The sequence below is a fragment of the Calonectris borealis genome, chromosome 20 (assembly GCF_964195595.1).
Source record: "Calonectris borealis chromosome 20, bCalBor7.hap1.2, whole genome shotgun sequence".
In the NCBI taxonomy this organism is placed as follows: domain Eukaryota; kingdom Metazoa; phylum Chordata; class Aves; order Procellariiformes; family Procellariidae; genus Calonectris; species Calonectris borealis.
The window spans coordinates 2990197-3003140 of record NC_134331.1 but is presented as its reverse complement, the minus strand read 5'-3'; the positions used below and the strand labels follow the sequence as shown (position 1 = coordinate 3003140).

The 12944-nt window shown below is 48.1% G+C and overlaps 1 protein-coding gene across 1 annotated transcript in view; it reads left to right on the top strand.

Annotated features, from left to right (window-relative positions):
- Nucleotides 1-571: 571 nt before the first annotated feature.
- MAP2K6 (mitogen-activated protein kinase kinase 6) overlaps nucleotides 572-12944 on the top strand; it is a 43502-nt gene continuing 31129 nt past the window's right edge. The window contains exon 1 of the mRNA XM_075169412.1: nucleotides 572-849. Within this exon, the coding sequence (XP_075025513.1) occupies nucleotides 834-849 (16 nt within the window). The 5' untranslated portion in view covers nucleotides 572-833. The remainder of the gene's footprint in view (nucleotides 850-12944) is intronic.

The following is a 12944-nucleotide window of genomic DNA, read 5'->3' as shown; positions in this document are numbered from 1 at the left end:
AGGGATGCAGGCAGGGGCGCAGGCAGGCGGGGGCGCAGGCAGGCGGGGGCGCAGGCAGGGGCACGGCAGGCAGGCAGGGGTGCAGGCAGGGGTGCAGGCAGGGGTGCAGGCAGGCAGGGATGCAGGCAGGGGCGCAGGCAGGGGCACGGCAGGCAGGGATGCAGGCAGGGGCGCAGGCAGGGGCCCGCTCCCTCGCAGCCACAGCAGTTTTAGGGAAAAAAACCCCAGGCGAGCCGCCGCGCTGGCGGTGCGGATCCACCGCCGCCCCACCACGCCTCCGCGCACCACCCGGAGACCGCAGGCGCGCACCGCCGGGAGAAGCCGCAGCCGCGGCGCTCATGGCTGCTTGCGCGCTATTTGCGCGCCCCCCCGCCTCTCCCCCCGCGCGCAGCCTCCGCGGGCGCCCCCCCCCGCGCGCAGCCTCCGCGGGCGCGCAGCACCGCGCCGCCCCCTGCAGGAAGCGGCGGGCGCGGGACTACAGCCCCCAGGCGGCCGCGCGGCGGCCGTCGGCAGCGCGCCTGCGCACTGCGCCCCCAGCTCCAAGTTTGGAGCTTTTAGCTGCCAGCCCTGGCCCATCATGTAGGTGCAGCAGAGCCTTCCCTACCATTGCAAGCAGGGGGGGAGGAAACCCCCCGCTCTGCAAGCTGCCCTGCAAAGTGTGCAATTGCACGGCCCCCCCCGCTGCAAGGAGAGCTGCTGCAGCAAGTCAGGAAAACTCCAGTTGCATGAAGATTGAGCGCTTGCAGTTTGCATCTTTGTTGCAAAACTAGCTCCAGAAGAGAGGCAAGGCAAAGTCTTTTGTGCTCCCCTCCCCCATCAAAGCAAAGGGGAAAATGTCTCAGTCGAGAGGTAAGGCTCCTACTTCTGTTCGTTGCAAATATGCAAAAAGTCGTGCATGCATTTTGAAGTGCATGCATGCATTTTTCGGGATGCAATTGCATTTTGAAGTTTGAGGCTTTCAATGGCTCTCAGTTGCATTTCCTGTTTAGTATGTGCCTTTTTGCAGACACACACACACTCACACACACAGTTCCTGTAAGGCAGGGCTTGCAGTTCAGCTGTGCATTGACGTTATTTGAATTCTTCTGCGGGGATTACTGAGCCCTTTTTGCCTTTTGCACAGTCAGGACAGATAAAGGGTGTTGAAGAGCAGATGCATTCGCTACTGTATATATGCATGCAAAATGGGCACAATGCATGCGAATTGCAGCTAATTTCAAGTGCAAAATTAAATGAAACTTTTAAAGAAGTCCGTGGAGGAGATGAAAGGTGAAACTTGAGTGGAGTTACCAGGAATTAAATATATACCTATGTTTCCATGGGAAAGTATTGTTCTTGTGCCAGGACTGAGATCATTTTCCACCGATTTCTCCCCCCCCCCTAATATTTGGTAACTTTCGGTCAGAGGCAGCAGTGTGGTTTGTAACACCAGATCGCTAAGAGCATGCAGGAGGGCTGCTTTATTTAGCATTTAGCACTTGGGATGGAGCGGGAGGGGCGGTTTTGGGTAGGGGACAACAGTGATTTTTTTTTTTTTTTTTTTTTTTCTTTTTTTTGCCAGCGCGGTGGGGAAGGTTTGATCTTTGCTTTTTAACTTGAGGATTATTCCGGAGTGGCTCTGCCTTGTGTCCTGCAAGGGGGGTGGTGGGAGGAGGTGGAGAATTTAATATTGCAAAAATGCTGTGGGAATGCAATAGTCCCTGCAAGACCAGGCTGAGATGTTTAAGGAGGAGTTGCTCTGGCCATTCATTGTGAAAATAGATGCACATATGTCAGCGACTGGCCGCACAGATGCAGCTTTTGGAGCTTCTTTTAAATGTTTGGATTTGATACTGCAGCTGCCTCTCCTTGCATTTTGCAGCCCTCGCACGTATTGGGGAGTGGGGAGGTGAGAGACCGTGCATGGGAGACCAGTTCCCAAACTGGGACTGGGGCTGCTTCTTGTTGTTGTTGTTTGGGTTTTTTTTTTTTTTAAAAAAAAAAAAAAAGACATCTGTGAAGTCAGTGGCCTTCTACTATAAGCCTTGCTGGGAGGACATGGGAAGGAGGTGCTTTCACAGCTCTTGCCACACAGTTTTCCTTTGTAAGAAAAATGTAAAGTTGTTGTATAATTTATTCCTAATTTGGGTTTGCTGCAGTCATCTTTTCCAGCCAAGCAGAGAATTGTAAAAGTTTCCAATAGAAAGAGCCAAGGAACTTTGATAATGCAAAATTGAATCAAACGATACCCACGGCACGCTGCCGCTCGCAGGAGGGTCCCTGCGGGACCCACGGAGGAGCAGGGGCTGGGCAGGGGAGCAGCCGCTTCCCGGGGGTCCTGGAAGGCCTCAGGGTGGGAAAGCCTGACCACGGGGAGCCGGTGACGGGCTGTGCTGGTGGCCCTGCCACCCACCCTCCTGGGGTGCCACTTAGCCCCCACGCTCCCCAGCCCCGGCCTTGTCCGTCCTTCTCAGTACCGGGAAAATGGGAAAATACAAGTAGCCAACCCACAAAACATGATCTCAATGAACGGCATCGTTCTTGAATCCATTTTCCGTCCATCTCACGCTCTGCAATACGAGTGTCTAAGTTTGAATTCCTTACAGAGATAACTTTTCCAAGTTCAGCTGTTCAGGCTGAGGTTTTGCTCGGGAAGGGGGTTTGCACCAGAGGTATCGTTCTTCAGGATGAATTAAGGGAGGCATAATCTGCATTTCAGGATCAGCTTTCATGTGTTGCACAGGAGGTTCCTCGTCAGCTTTCTAAAATACTGCACAGAGCTTCAGCCAGCTGCTGAGCTCTGGAGCCCTCTCCCTACTTTGAATTATTTCCAAAGTTGTTCTGAGAATTTGCCAGAGATTAGTTTTTTTAATGCTGCTTGTCGGGGGACAGTAATCGGGAGGGTTATTCTCTGATAAGACTTATTCCCGGCAAGGAGTCTCACCTAGTTAAGAGGGCAGAACCGCTCCTCGGACCCTACCTGTGCCATGCGAAGAAGCGGAGGTGATCTGCTTTCTGCACAAGGATACCACGGGCTGTAGAAGAGAAAACTCTCCCTGGAGTTTGGAAGCAACGGTTTTATTCTGGCCCTTTCCACAGCAGAAACCAGCAGATGCCTCCAGCATCGCGCTTGCAGTATTCAGCCACGTTGGCTGAAGGGACAGCCTTGATGGACTCCTTAAGACTTTGCGGTCAGCAAAATACAGATCAAGTCAGAAAGACACCACCGGGTGCAAACCCCTGCATTTCACCCCGTGCTCATTTCTACCTTCATTCCCTCTTTTAAGTTGTAAAATGGTATTTTTAGTTGCTTGGAGCAATCCATAGAAAATAAGATTTCCCCAAGCACAGCAGGTGCCTGCAGTCTGTTTCTCACCTTCAGAGAGGAGTCCGCTCCGGACAAGTGGGACTTGATGGTAGCTCAGAAGATGTTGAATCATTGCCCAAATGTGGCACATTTGGCTGTCATGACTAATAGGATATTATTCTGGAAGAGAAAAAAATGCGGAAGTCCATATTAATTACAAGCTAAACACAGTTTGAGGCTATAAATCTGAACTCTCGTGACAGCAGATACATTCAAGAGTCTTCCAAATTCATTGTAATGGGGGAATTATTCACTGACGAAGCCCACATCAGAGAAGCAACCTGCAAATATGCAAATTTCTCCATTGAAATAAGAAAAGGGAAGGGGGAGCAGTTCCCATTAGAGCACTAATTCATAAATAGTACATTGAAATGAGCTACATTTAACTAAATATTGCTGTCCAGTGATCTCATTCCTAATTCTTCGACTTTGTTGTTTCCAATATGATTTTTTGTGCTCTAGCTGAAAAGGGATATGGAGATTGTGAGAACCACGTCCCACGTGATGTTGGCTGAACGTGTACCCTACGGACTTTGACCAAAGGCCCTGCACCTATTCAAAATACTACATTTTATGTAAAATGCTCTTTTTTTTCCAGCTAGGAGTCTCAGTGGAACAGATGTAAAGCCTAAATGGTGGTAGTTTTTTTTTTTTTTTTAAAATCCTAGGTAGGTGGCAGGTTTTTGCTAGTATAAAATTAACCCGTGAGCAGCGTGCGGCTCCCGTTGGTTGTGCAACCTGCAGTTTGCCTCGTCAGCACCACCTCAGCTTCTCGCCATTAACACACTCCCATGACATAGGTGCTTGGCAAGGGCAGGCTTTGCAAGAGCACGGTGAGCAAAGCTGTGGCATGGTCAGTGAGGTGCAAGTCTAGCAAAGCCTAGTCTAGCAGCAAACACAGCCAATTTCAGATCGAGTTGTTGATTTATTTCTAATTCTATGGGTTTTTTTAAGGATACTGTGTTGAATTACTGTTTCACCCTGTTGCATGTGCTGCCTGCTCTGCGCTACCACTTTTGTGATGGAGGTGCCTCTGTACTTGCTTTGGGTTAAGAGGGGTCAAACGTTTATAAAAGAGGTTTAAAAGTTTCATGCAATGCAATGGTGGAGGAATTAACCAGCACGGGGAAAAAAGAAAACCAACTAGTTGGGGTAGAAAGCATTAGGCTAGAAATGATGTCTGACATAAGCCAAATCACTGCTCTACACAGCTGAGCAAGTGGGAACCGAGACACCCAGTCGAGCCCCTCCGGTTGCTGCGGTTTGCTGCCCGCTCCCTCTGCGTTGCACTGAGGCATTTGCTCGCCATGCTGCTGGGCATTTGCTCGCCTCCTCCGCCCCGGGCAGCAACACTGGGGGTGCAAAAACCAGAGTGCGTTTGCAGGGTGCTCTGTCCCGGTGTCCCGACATGGCACGACAGCCAGCAACGTGCTGGTCAGGGCAGCAGCTCCCCGGTGCTAAGCAGGGACAGGAAGACGCAAGCATTTAAAAGCTCAAACTATACAAGTAATTATAGCAATAAAAGTGATAAGTTGCAGAGAAAAAGGAGCAAAGATCTGTTTTCTCCTTCCAGCTGAAAAAAGTTTAGGTTTCTCACTGCCACAGTAAGTGTTGCTCATTTGTTACTTTAGTCGCCAAAAAAAATGGAGCTTCCTTTGGGGTGAATTCCCTCCCATGACACATCCATAAGCTGCTAAGGTGAGGCAAATGATACTCAATTAAAACCACAGGAGTAATTTAGAGAGATGAGACACTTCATTCCTCCAAGAGTATTGGCATTAATGGAACACAATTACCTTCAAAGTCACATGGCAGATTTGCAAATTCTGTGTGCTGTGGTTGCAAATACACAAGATGCCTAAAAAGTTGCTTTTTTTTTTCCTCCAAACAATACATGCATTTGATGTCACTTGACCATTTTCTCTTGCTGAAAAGATCCATAACAACACCTATAGAAGCCTCTCAGAAAGGGATTTAAAAACAACACCTCTGAAGCAAGCTCCGACCCCTTTTTTAAATTGGAAAAAGAAGGAAAAAGAAAAACAGCATGGGAGCTTTGATAGCACAGGAGTGGGAACACGCAGCCCTCCTCTGTGAATGCATTTGGAGGACCGCCGCGTCTGCTACCCTGATCATTGGGCACGGTCGTGATCCCCAACCCTTTCCCATGGGGTTCCCTGCCTTCACCCCATGACCTTGCATTTCTAATGCTCAGCCTGCCCACAGGTCTCCTCCCGCTCCAGCTCCGAAGGCAAAGCTCCGCATCCCGGCTCACGGGGAGCTGAAGCGCCCGCGGGCAGCGCTGGCTGGGCAGGTCCCGCTCAGGCTGGGCAGGTCCCAGCGTCCCCCCGGCCGCGGGTGGCACGGGTAATTCTGAGTCAGAAACCAGAGCACCGGGTGTCCCTTGCTGCCGTCACTCTCGTTCTGGGGGACGATCAGGGCGTTGTACGAGTTTGGCAGCGTGGCCACCAGCAGCATCGTTGTGTTGAGTCGGTGGCCGGATAAATTGCAGGACTGTTCTTTTAATTTTAGACATGGCCAGAGCTATAATTTAAAAAAAAAAAGTTTCATTACCTGTAGAGTTACTTAGCTTCCTTCCTTAGGGCTGGTCTGGGAATAGTTTAAGAGATTGGCATTATCAGCTAGAGCAATGTTAGCAGGAAAGCAGATCTAGGACCCTGGAGCTATGCCACGTTAGATACCATGCCTGTGGTGGCAGAGTGGTGAAGGCCATTCAGTGCCATTTCCATATCTATTCATTGTGCAAAAATTTTTGTTTTTTTTTCCTTTTGTTTTCCAAATCCAAAATATTCTGCATGTTGACAAGTGTGAATGGAAAAGTGTCTTCTGCTCAGTAATCCTGGCTCAGTAAAAAGCAATTTGGAGAGGGGAAGCCTGAGACTCTTGCTTGTAGGACTTTCTTTTGTCTCCAAGCCAAAATTAAAGCTATCCTTCCTTTTAAGCTAGAAATTCCAAACACCCAGTTGATGTTTCAGAGGGTTCATCCCACCATGAAAGTCTCTGGGGTGCTAAAGCACTTCTGAGTCACCTTTACTTTGGAGATGTTGCAAACAGATGCTGAACATCTTACGGAAGCTCCAAGAAGCATCTTGGTCTGCTGGTACTAGCAAAGCTGCAGCTAAACATCGCTCTGGATTTGCATCCCATAGTCAAGTAAGGGCCTGAATTTGTATGAGCATGGTGAGAGCAGCATCCGAAGAGCAGTTCGGGGTTGGAGCTACTCAGGCTACTTTCCCCCCACAGATGCTGTGGCTTGTTAGGCTGCTGCAAAAAGGCGAGTGCAGCGAAGCCCAAGGAGCATTGTGTGCAAAGAGCCGGAGGGAGCAGCCTCTGCAGCTGAGATAGTTTCGTATTTGTAAGAAAGATTGCAGAGAGAAAGCATTTCCCCCCTGCCCCGTTTGAGCAGGAAAACTTCACTGAGCAGAGCTGATCCAGTTTCTTGCTGTTGCTGTTTTGTTAGCCTACTTAGCTTGCAGTTTTATAATCGAGGCTAGATTTTCCTAGCCTGCACCCAAGCAGATCAAAAATCATTAGAAGAACTGAAGCCCAAGCAGCATCCACTTTTACTGCACTCAAATGAAACCAGTGGAAAAAAAACCCCAACAAACCAGCAGAAGTTGCAGATGAGATGCCAAAGATAAGGCAGCAATAGAAAATAAGTACAGGAGTCAACACTTCACTGTGTCTGCAGTAAGAGGCCTTTAATGAAAGCTGAATCAGCATAGACTTGGTAGCTGCTTTTGAAGGAGAATCTTTTTCTAAACAAAAATATGTAATTGCACTCAATGAAACAATGCTTATCAGTGCCAAATGGCCTCAGAGCATCATCTGGCTGTTCTTCTGTGGAAGTCCCAGGCAACATGCTTTTGTGCTTATTTTCATCCTGCAGTGGGGTCCGATCCTGAAGTTCCTCATTCGTGTGTTTTCAGCAGGGCTTATTTGACACTCAAGCAACAAGTTATATTACAAAAATTACAGCTTCGCTCCATGTTATCATTCCTCTTAAGAATGTTTATTGCTTCTCCAGTAATTCAAGGTCAGATATAGAAAATGACTCAAAGTCTTTTGTTGTTCTGACAGCTCTAAAGTAATGGAGCCAAACCTTGCCAGAGTACCAGCATCGAAAAGAAAGGGAGGTAGAAAATTTTAAAGGGAAACCCAGCATTGATTACTGGGTTTCTTTCCCTGGACTTGCTCCATTATATCTGCTCTCATCAGCTCTCAGCATCTCCCATCTCTCACACACAGGAGCCCCAGTAAGAGCCCGCTAGACTTGCATGCTCACGCAAGTACCTGCGTGTAGGAGGTGAAGCATTCACTTTAAAAAAAAAAAAAACAAACAGGGCATATAAGAAGGTCCTTTTGGCACCAGGAGGGTTTGTGCAGCGCCTAGCACTGCCCTTGGCACCAGCTCCTTGTTCCCGGGGCACTTCTCCAGTGCTGGCAACTGGCACCCATTTAGAGGCACACTTTCCAGCTTTGATTTCAACATAGCCCTTTCTTCCTAGGGCTGCTTTCATTGCCTACAATTAGAGTCTACAATGCTGCAGAAGTATGAAGAAATAAAACCCAAATTTGGCTTTGAAAGGACTGGAATTGATTTCTCCTTTCAAACAGCTGATGCTGTGGCCTTTTAAAAAGGAACTGTCAGCCTGTGATCATAGCATTTATGCCTGCTACTGCCCAGGGATTAAAGCACAGATATGTGCCACTTTTTGTAGTTTTATTCAAGGAGGGAAGCACCTGTAGGAGCTGAGAACAGCTGTCCCCCTTCTTCCAGTTAGATGCATCATGAAGGAAAAGACAGGGACTTTACACACTATCATCAAAATGCCAAAACCCCTTTGGGCAAAGCTACGTCTTCAGTAGGTTTGTTTAAGCACTGAGCCTCAGCACCTGGCAAAAATACCTCAGCAGAAGCACAAGCCACAGCACAGGGCTTTTGGCAGCCCTGATGGGTCCCTGAAGGTGCAATGGGTCCCCCCAGCCCCTGCACAAGAAGGCCAGGAGCTGGCCAGCTGGGACTCTGTGCTGTTAGTGATGTGCAGAGATCTGAGCTTGTTTTCCAAACCCCACGCAGGGTTTTGGAGCTAGGAACAGGACAGGGCAGCTGCAACAGTTTTCATCCTAAGCTTGACCACCACTGAAGTTTTGGACATGGAGACTTAACCTGCAGTCCCCTCTTGCAGGTTTGCTTCTCCGAATCGAAAGATGCTGATGGTTAATGCAGAAGCTCACTCCCGAGCAGACCTCAGTACTTAACTGTACTAATTAAATGTTTTCAAAAACCACAAGATCGACCTTCACTGCATGCCCACAGATTTTTCTCTCATTTAACAAGCACAGGGCTGACAGAGTAGCCTATTAAAGGAGAAGAAAGGCAATGCTCTAGATGCTGTTGTTTTTCAACCTGTTTCAAAGTGTTTTCTGCTTTTTAACTATAAGAGATGGAAACCATAATCCCCTAATAACCTACCGGGAGAAACCAGGCTGGAAACAAAGAGCACGTGGCTCAAATAAAGCACGAAGTCTGATAAAATAGTGAACATACTTAAAACTGAGGTTTGCACAGAGATCTAGGCAATAAGCCACAACAGCCATTATATATACAGGTACTTATGTAACCAGAGAGCCATTCTATGTGGCATAGCGTTGTCCTTCGGGAGATACCCTCGAGAAAAAAATAAAGGCAATTAACAGAGACTCTGACTTCCTTACCTTTCCCAAGGACACCAGTAATTTGCTCATTGCTAATAAAACTTGGAACATCTCTACAGAGAACTTGCATTCCTGCCAAGGAATCAGTTTTACAAATTAACTAAAAGACCAGATCGGTGCGGTGCGCTGCGTGAAAGGACATCGCAAAACAGCCCCCCGACAGAGCAGCATCTCCACTGGAGGGAAAGCCCAAAATATTCCTTGACAGCTGGGGAGGGTGACACAGACACAGCATTCAAACATGATTAGTAGTAATTTGCTTTGTGGAGACAAGAAAGATTGAATTTGCAGCAGGCACCTTTTTGGCAGAGAGAAGGACCTGAGGGCTTGCACCTCTCCAGGTCTCTGCAGGGTGACACTATGGGAACGTGCCCTTGCTCGTAGCCGCCTGAGCTGGGCGGCACAGCAAGCTTGCTTCCACATAGCACGACTTCAGTTTCATTCATGTCATTAGGCAGCTTCCTTTATAGCTAAGCATGTGATTTTTTTTTTTTTTCCCTTTTTTCTTCCCCTCAAAAACATTTGGTACTTCCCCCGCAAGAAATCAGAAGCTTTATGTCTGATAAGAGGCTGGAACAGCTTCCTGCAATAGGAGAGCATTCCTCCTCTCGCTCTTCCTGCGCAGACCTCAGAACAATGCCAGCGCTTCCAGCATCAACAAGCATTTACTTTACCTCGTAGCACACTCATTTAGGGCCCATCCTGTGCAAGCATCTCTCCCAGCCAGCACCTCCTGCGAAGGGGGGGGGCTTTTTTTTCAGGAGCTTGCTTTAAAAAGGCATTGCCGCAGCTGAAACGCAAGGAGCAATCTGGGAGATTGAATCAGAGCCGATTCAGAGCAGCTGTAGCCAAGCACGGCCCTCATTTGGACGAGTGGGGTCTGAAGAATTTTTTTTTCCCCTTAGAAGAGAAGCTAAATAGGGCTTTTTTCATGTTCTGATCTTGAAACTACTTGTGCACGTGCTAAACTTGGAGCATACGAGTCCTTTTGCAGGAGTCAGTGGGACTGAATGTGCTTGGGGTTGAGCACACACATAAGAATTTACAAGGTTGGGGATGTATTTTGTCCTGGTTGCTAAGTAGGATGGACATTATGGACCTGCATAGATGATTTATACTACCTTGCTTTCTCTTGGATTCTTTTTTCCCATTTCTGCTTATCTGTTCTTGCAGCTTAGAAAGCAGTGTCGTATTTGCGAGCGTCTATGTACATAACTGAAACTGCAGTCTTGAACCTCGCTCAGGGAGTTCTATAGAGGCTTTGATAGAAAGGCTTATAAAGGGAGTTTTGTATTTACAGCTCCTGATTTAGAAATCTGGGTGGAGAGGTGTAACCTGACAGGGTTTGATCCACGTGGACATATGTGGATAGGAAAAAATCTGCCCAGTTGTGTCAGGGACACTTTATTGGGAAAAAAAAGGAGACGACTTGCTGTCTTCTGCCAGGGTACTATGCCATAATGCATTTCTTCAACATGTTTTCCAAACTGAAATAAAATTGCATGATAAAACCTGGGGAAAGGCTTTGTTCTTTACATATTGCTTGCTTTATTTTATTCTATGACATACAAGCAAGTCTATGCTCTTAGCAGGTGTCTGGAAGGAGAGCTAGAAGTTCATGCTCTCTGACCTCTGGTTAAAATCTGTTTGAACTTGAAAGAGCTTCCCTGGAAGCCCCGAGAGCTGCGCAGCATCCTACAGACCTTCATGTGCCCGGCTTCTGAGACTTCTTGCATGTGCCAAGATACATTGCTGAAGCGGTTGCAGGACCGAGACTTCATGTGCGTGGTTGGACAGACTTGCTGCTGCCATGGTGGTGGTGGAGCAGCTCCGGTTCTCGCCCGTCTCTGCTGCCGGCGGTTTCTTGGAGCAGCTGCTGTTATTGCTGACGGTACAAACCGGGTGCAGTTATTCTCTTAGTGCCTCCTGTCCTGCTCCGGTGTAGGGGTAGTGCCCAAAGCTGCAGTGCTGGAGACCTGGGTGGGTGCTGGGGCTCCGAGGGGACGTGGGTTTGGCTTTCCTGCAGTTGTCCTTGGCTTCTCACTGTGAATAGAGTTCCTGTGTGTTTATAAAGTAGGACCTACACATTTGCTGGGAGGCATTGCCAGCAGAGGGAGCGTGAGTTAGTTCCTCCCATCTGCGCTGTCCAGAACTGTCAAATACCGTCTTTAATAATTTAGGTACAAAAATAAGCAAATAAGCTCATAAATGGAAAAAAAAAAGCAAAAGAGATCTGTCTAACAGGGTAGCACAAAGGCAGATTGGTCAAAGTCTTGACCGTGCTGAAAACTTAATCACAATATTTGGCTGAGACTTTACAAAAATTCCCCGTGCCAAAATGTGAAGCAAGGAAGCAGATCCCCTCCTTCCAAGCCAGTACTGCGGGTGCCGCGGCGTTGTGCTAATGCAGGAAAACCTCCGGACGAGATTGCCACCAGATTTCTAATCAACTTATCTGTTTAGCCCGAGCCGCAAGTGAAGGACGGAACGTGAGCAGCATATCCCTGGGAAGAAAATTAGGTGTTGATTTGAAATTCTTCTGAGTGTTATTTGCACCACAGAAGAGGAAAGTGGTCCTAAAATCATCTTCAATTCAACACTTTTAATTGAAACAAACAGTTGCCAGCTGCCAAACAGCACAGCACAACTTGGGAACTGAAGAGAAGTAATTCAGTTTAGAGGTGTCTTGTACAACTTTGGCACTATTTATTAAATCTTTTCAACCCAGAGGTGCTATTTTCCCCTGAGGAGCACAGTGGGTGCTAGACCACATGGATTAACACAGCCCTCCTGTTCATCGGGGACCTTCTGCAGAGGGTGAGGATACTCGCTAAATGAACGGCTTGTGGCACATTCCTCTATTTCCATGGATGTTCCCATTTGGCTGTAAGAGTTATTGATACTCTATACCTCGCCGAATGACAAAATCAATGGACAGCTTTCTCTCTATGGAACATAAATTGCCCATCTTGTCCTAAGGTGGCTTCACTCATGAGCAGAAAATGATAAACCCGAGCTTTATATGCAGCGCATCAGCTGTAGAAGATGGCTGATAGCGATGTAGTTTAAATGTCCAACATCTACAATATGCTGAACAAATTAAATCTGTGCTTGGCAAAATGAGACTGCTGTGGCTGCCTGAAGCACCTGGTAACAGAAATAAAACCATAGCTCAGATTGCCCTGTGGTATTGATTAGATTTTATTCTGTCCTGCTGCGAGGGTGATGACGCCAAGACCGGTATCCCACAGATAAGGTGTGATCCTGCCCAGCGAGCAAAGGAATCTGCCGAGAAATGGGGCCGCATTAACGCGTGGGGAGCAGCGGTTCAGAGCTGAAGGACAAATAACTGTGCATGCTTTCCTGGGGACAGTGACACCCCAAAGGGCCAGTTTGCTGAGCTCCCCAGGGAAGTCCTTCCTGGCCCGTCACACCATCCTGATTTTAGCTTTTCTGGTGTTTAAGTCTCCTGGCTCATTTTTGGCTGGACAAGCCGCAGCGCTTGCCCATGTAGCTTTGCCAGAGGATGCTACGGGGCAGCATCTCGGGCACGGGGAGGCAATGAGGAGGAACCTGCAGCCTGGCTGGCACCACCACTGGCAGAGGGACTTCTGCCCGTCTGCGGGTTGTCCCTTTTGGTGGGTATGGCTGAGAAATGGGCTGAAGCCTGCAGCCGGGTACCCAGGGGACAGACACTTGCTGCAGCTATTGCAAAGGCTAAGACAACAGTCTGGCACAGCCTTTTCGTACATATTCCTGCTCAGCATGCTCACAGTAAGCACGTGCTTAAACGTAAGCACCATCAAGATGTAAGAACCTTCATAGCTGGAGCCACAAGCCTGAATCGGGCTTTTGAGTC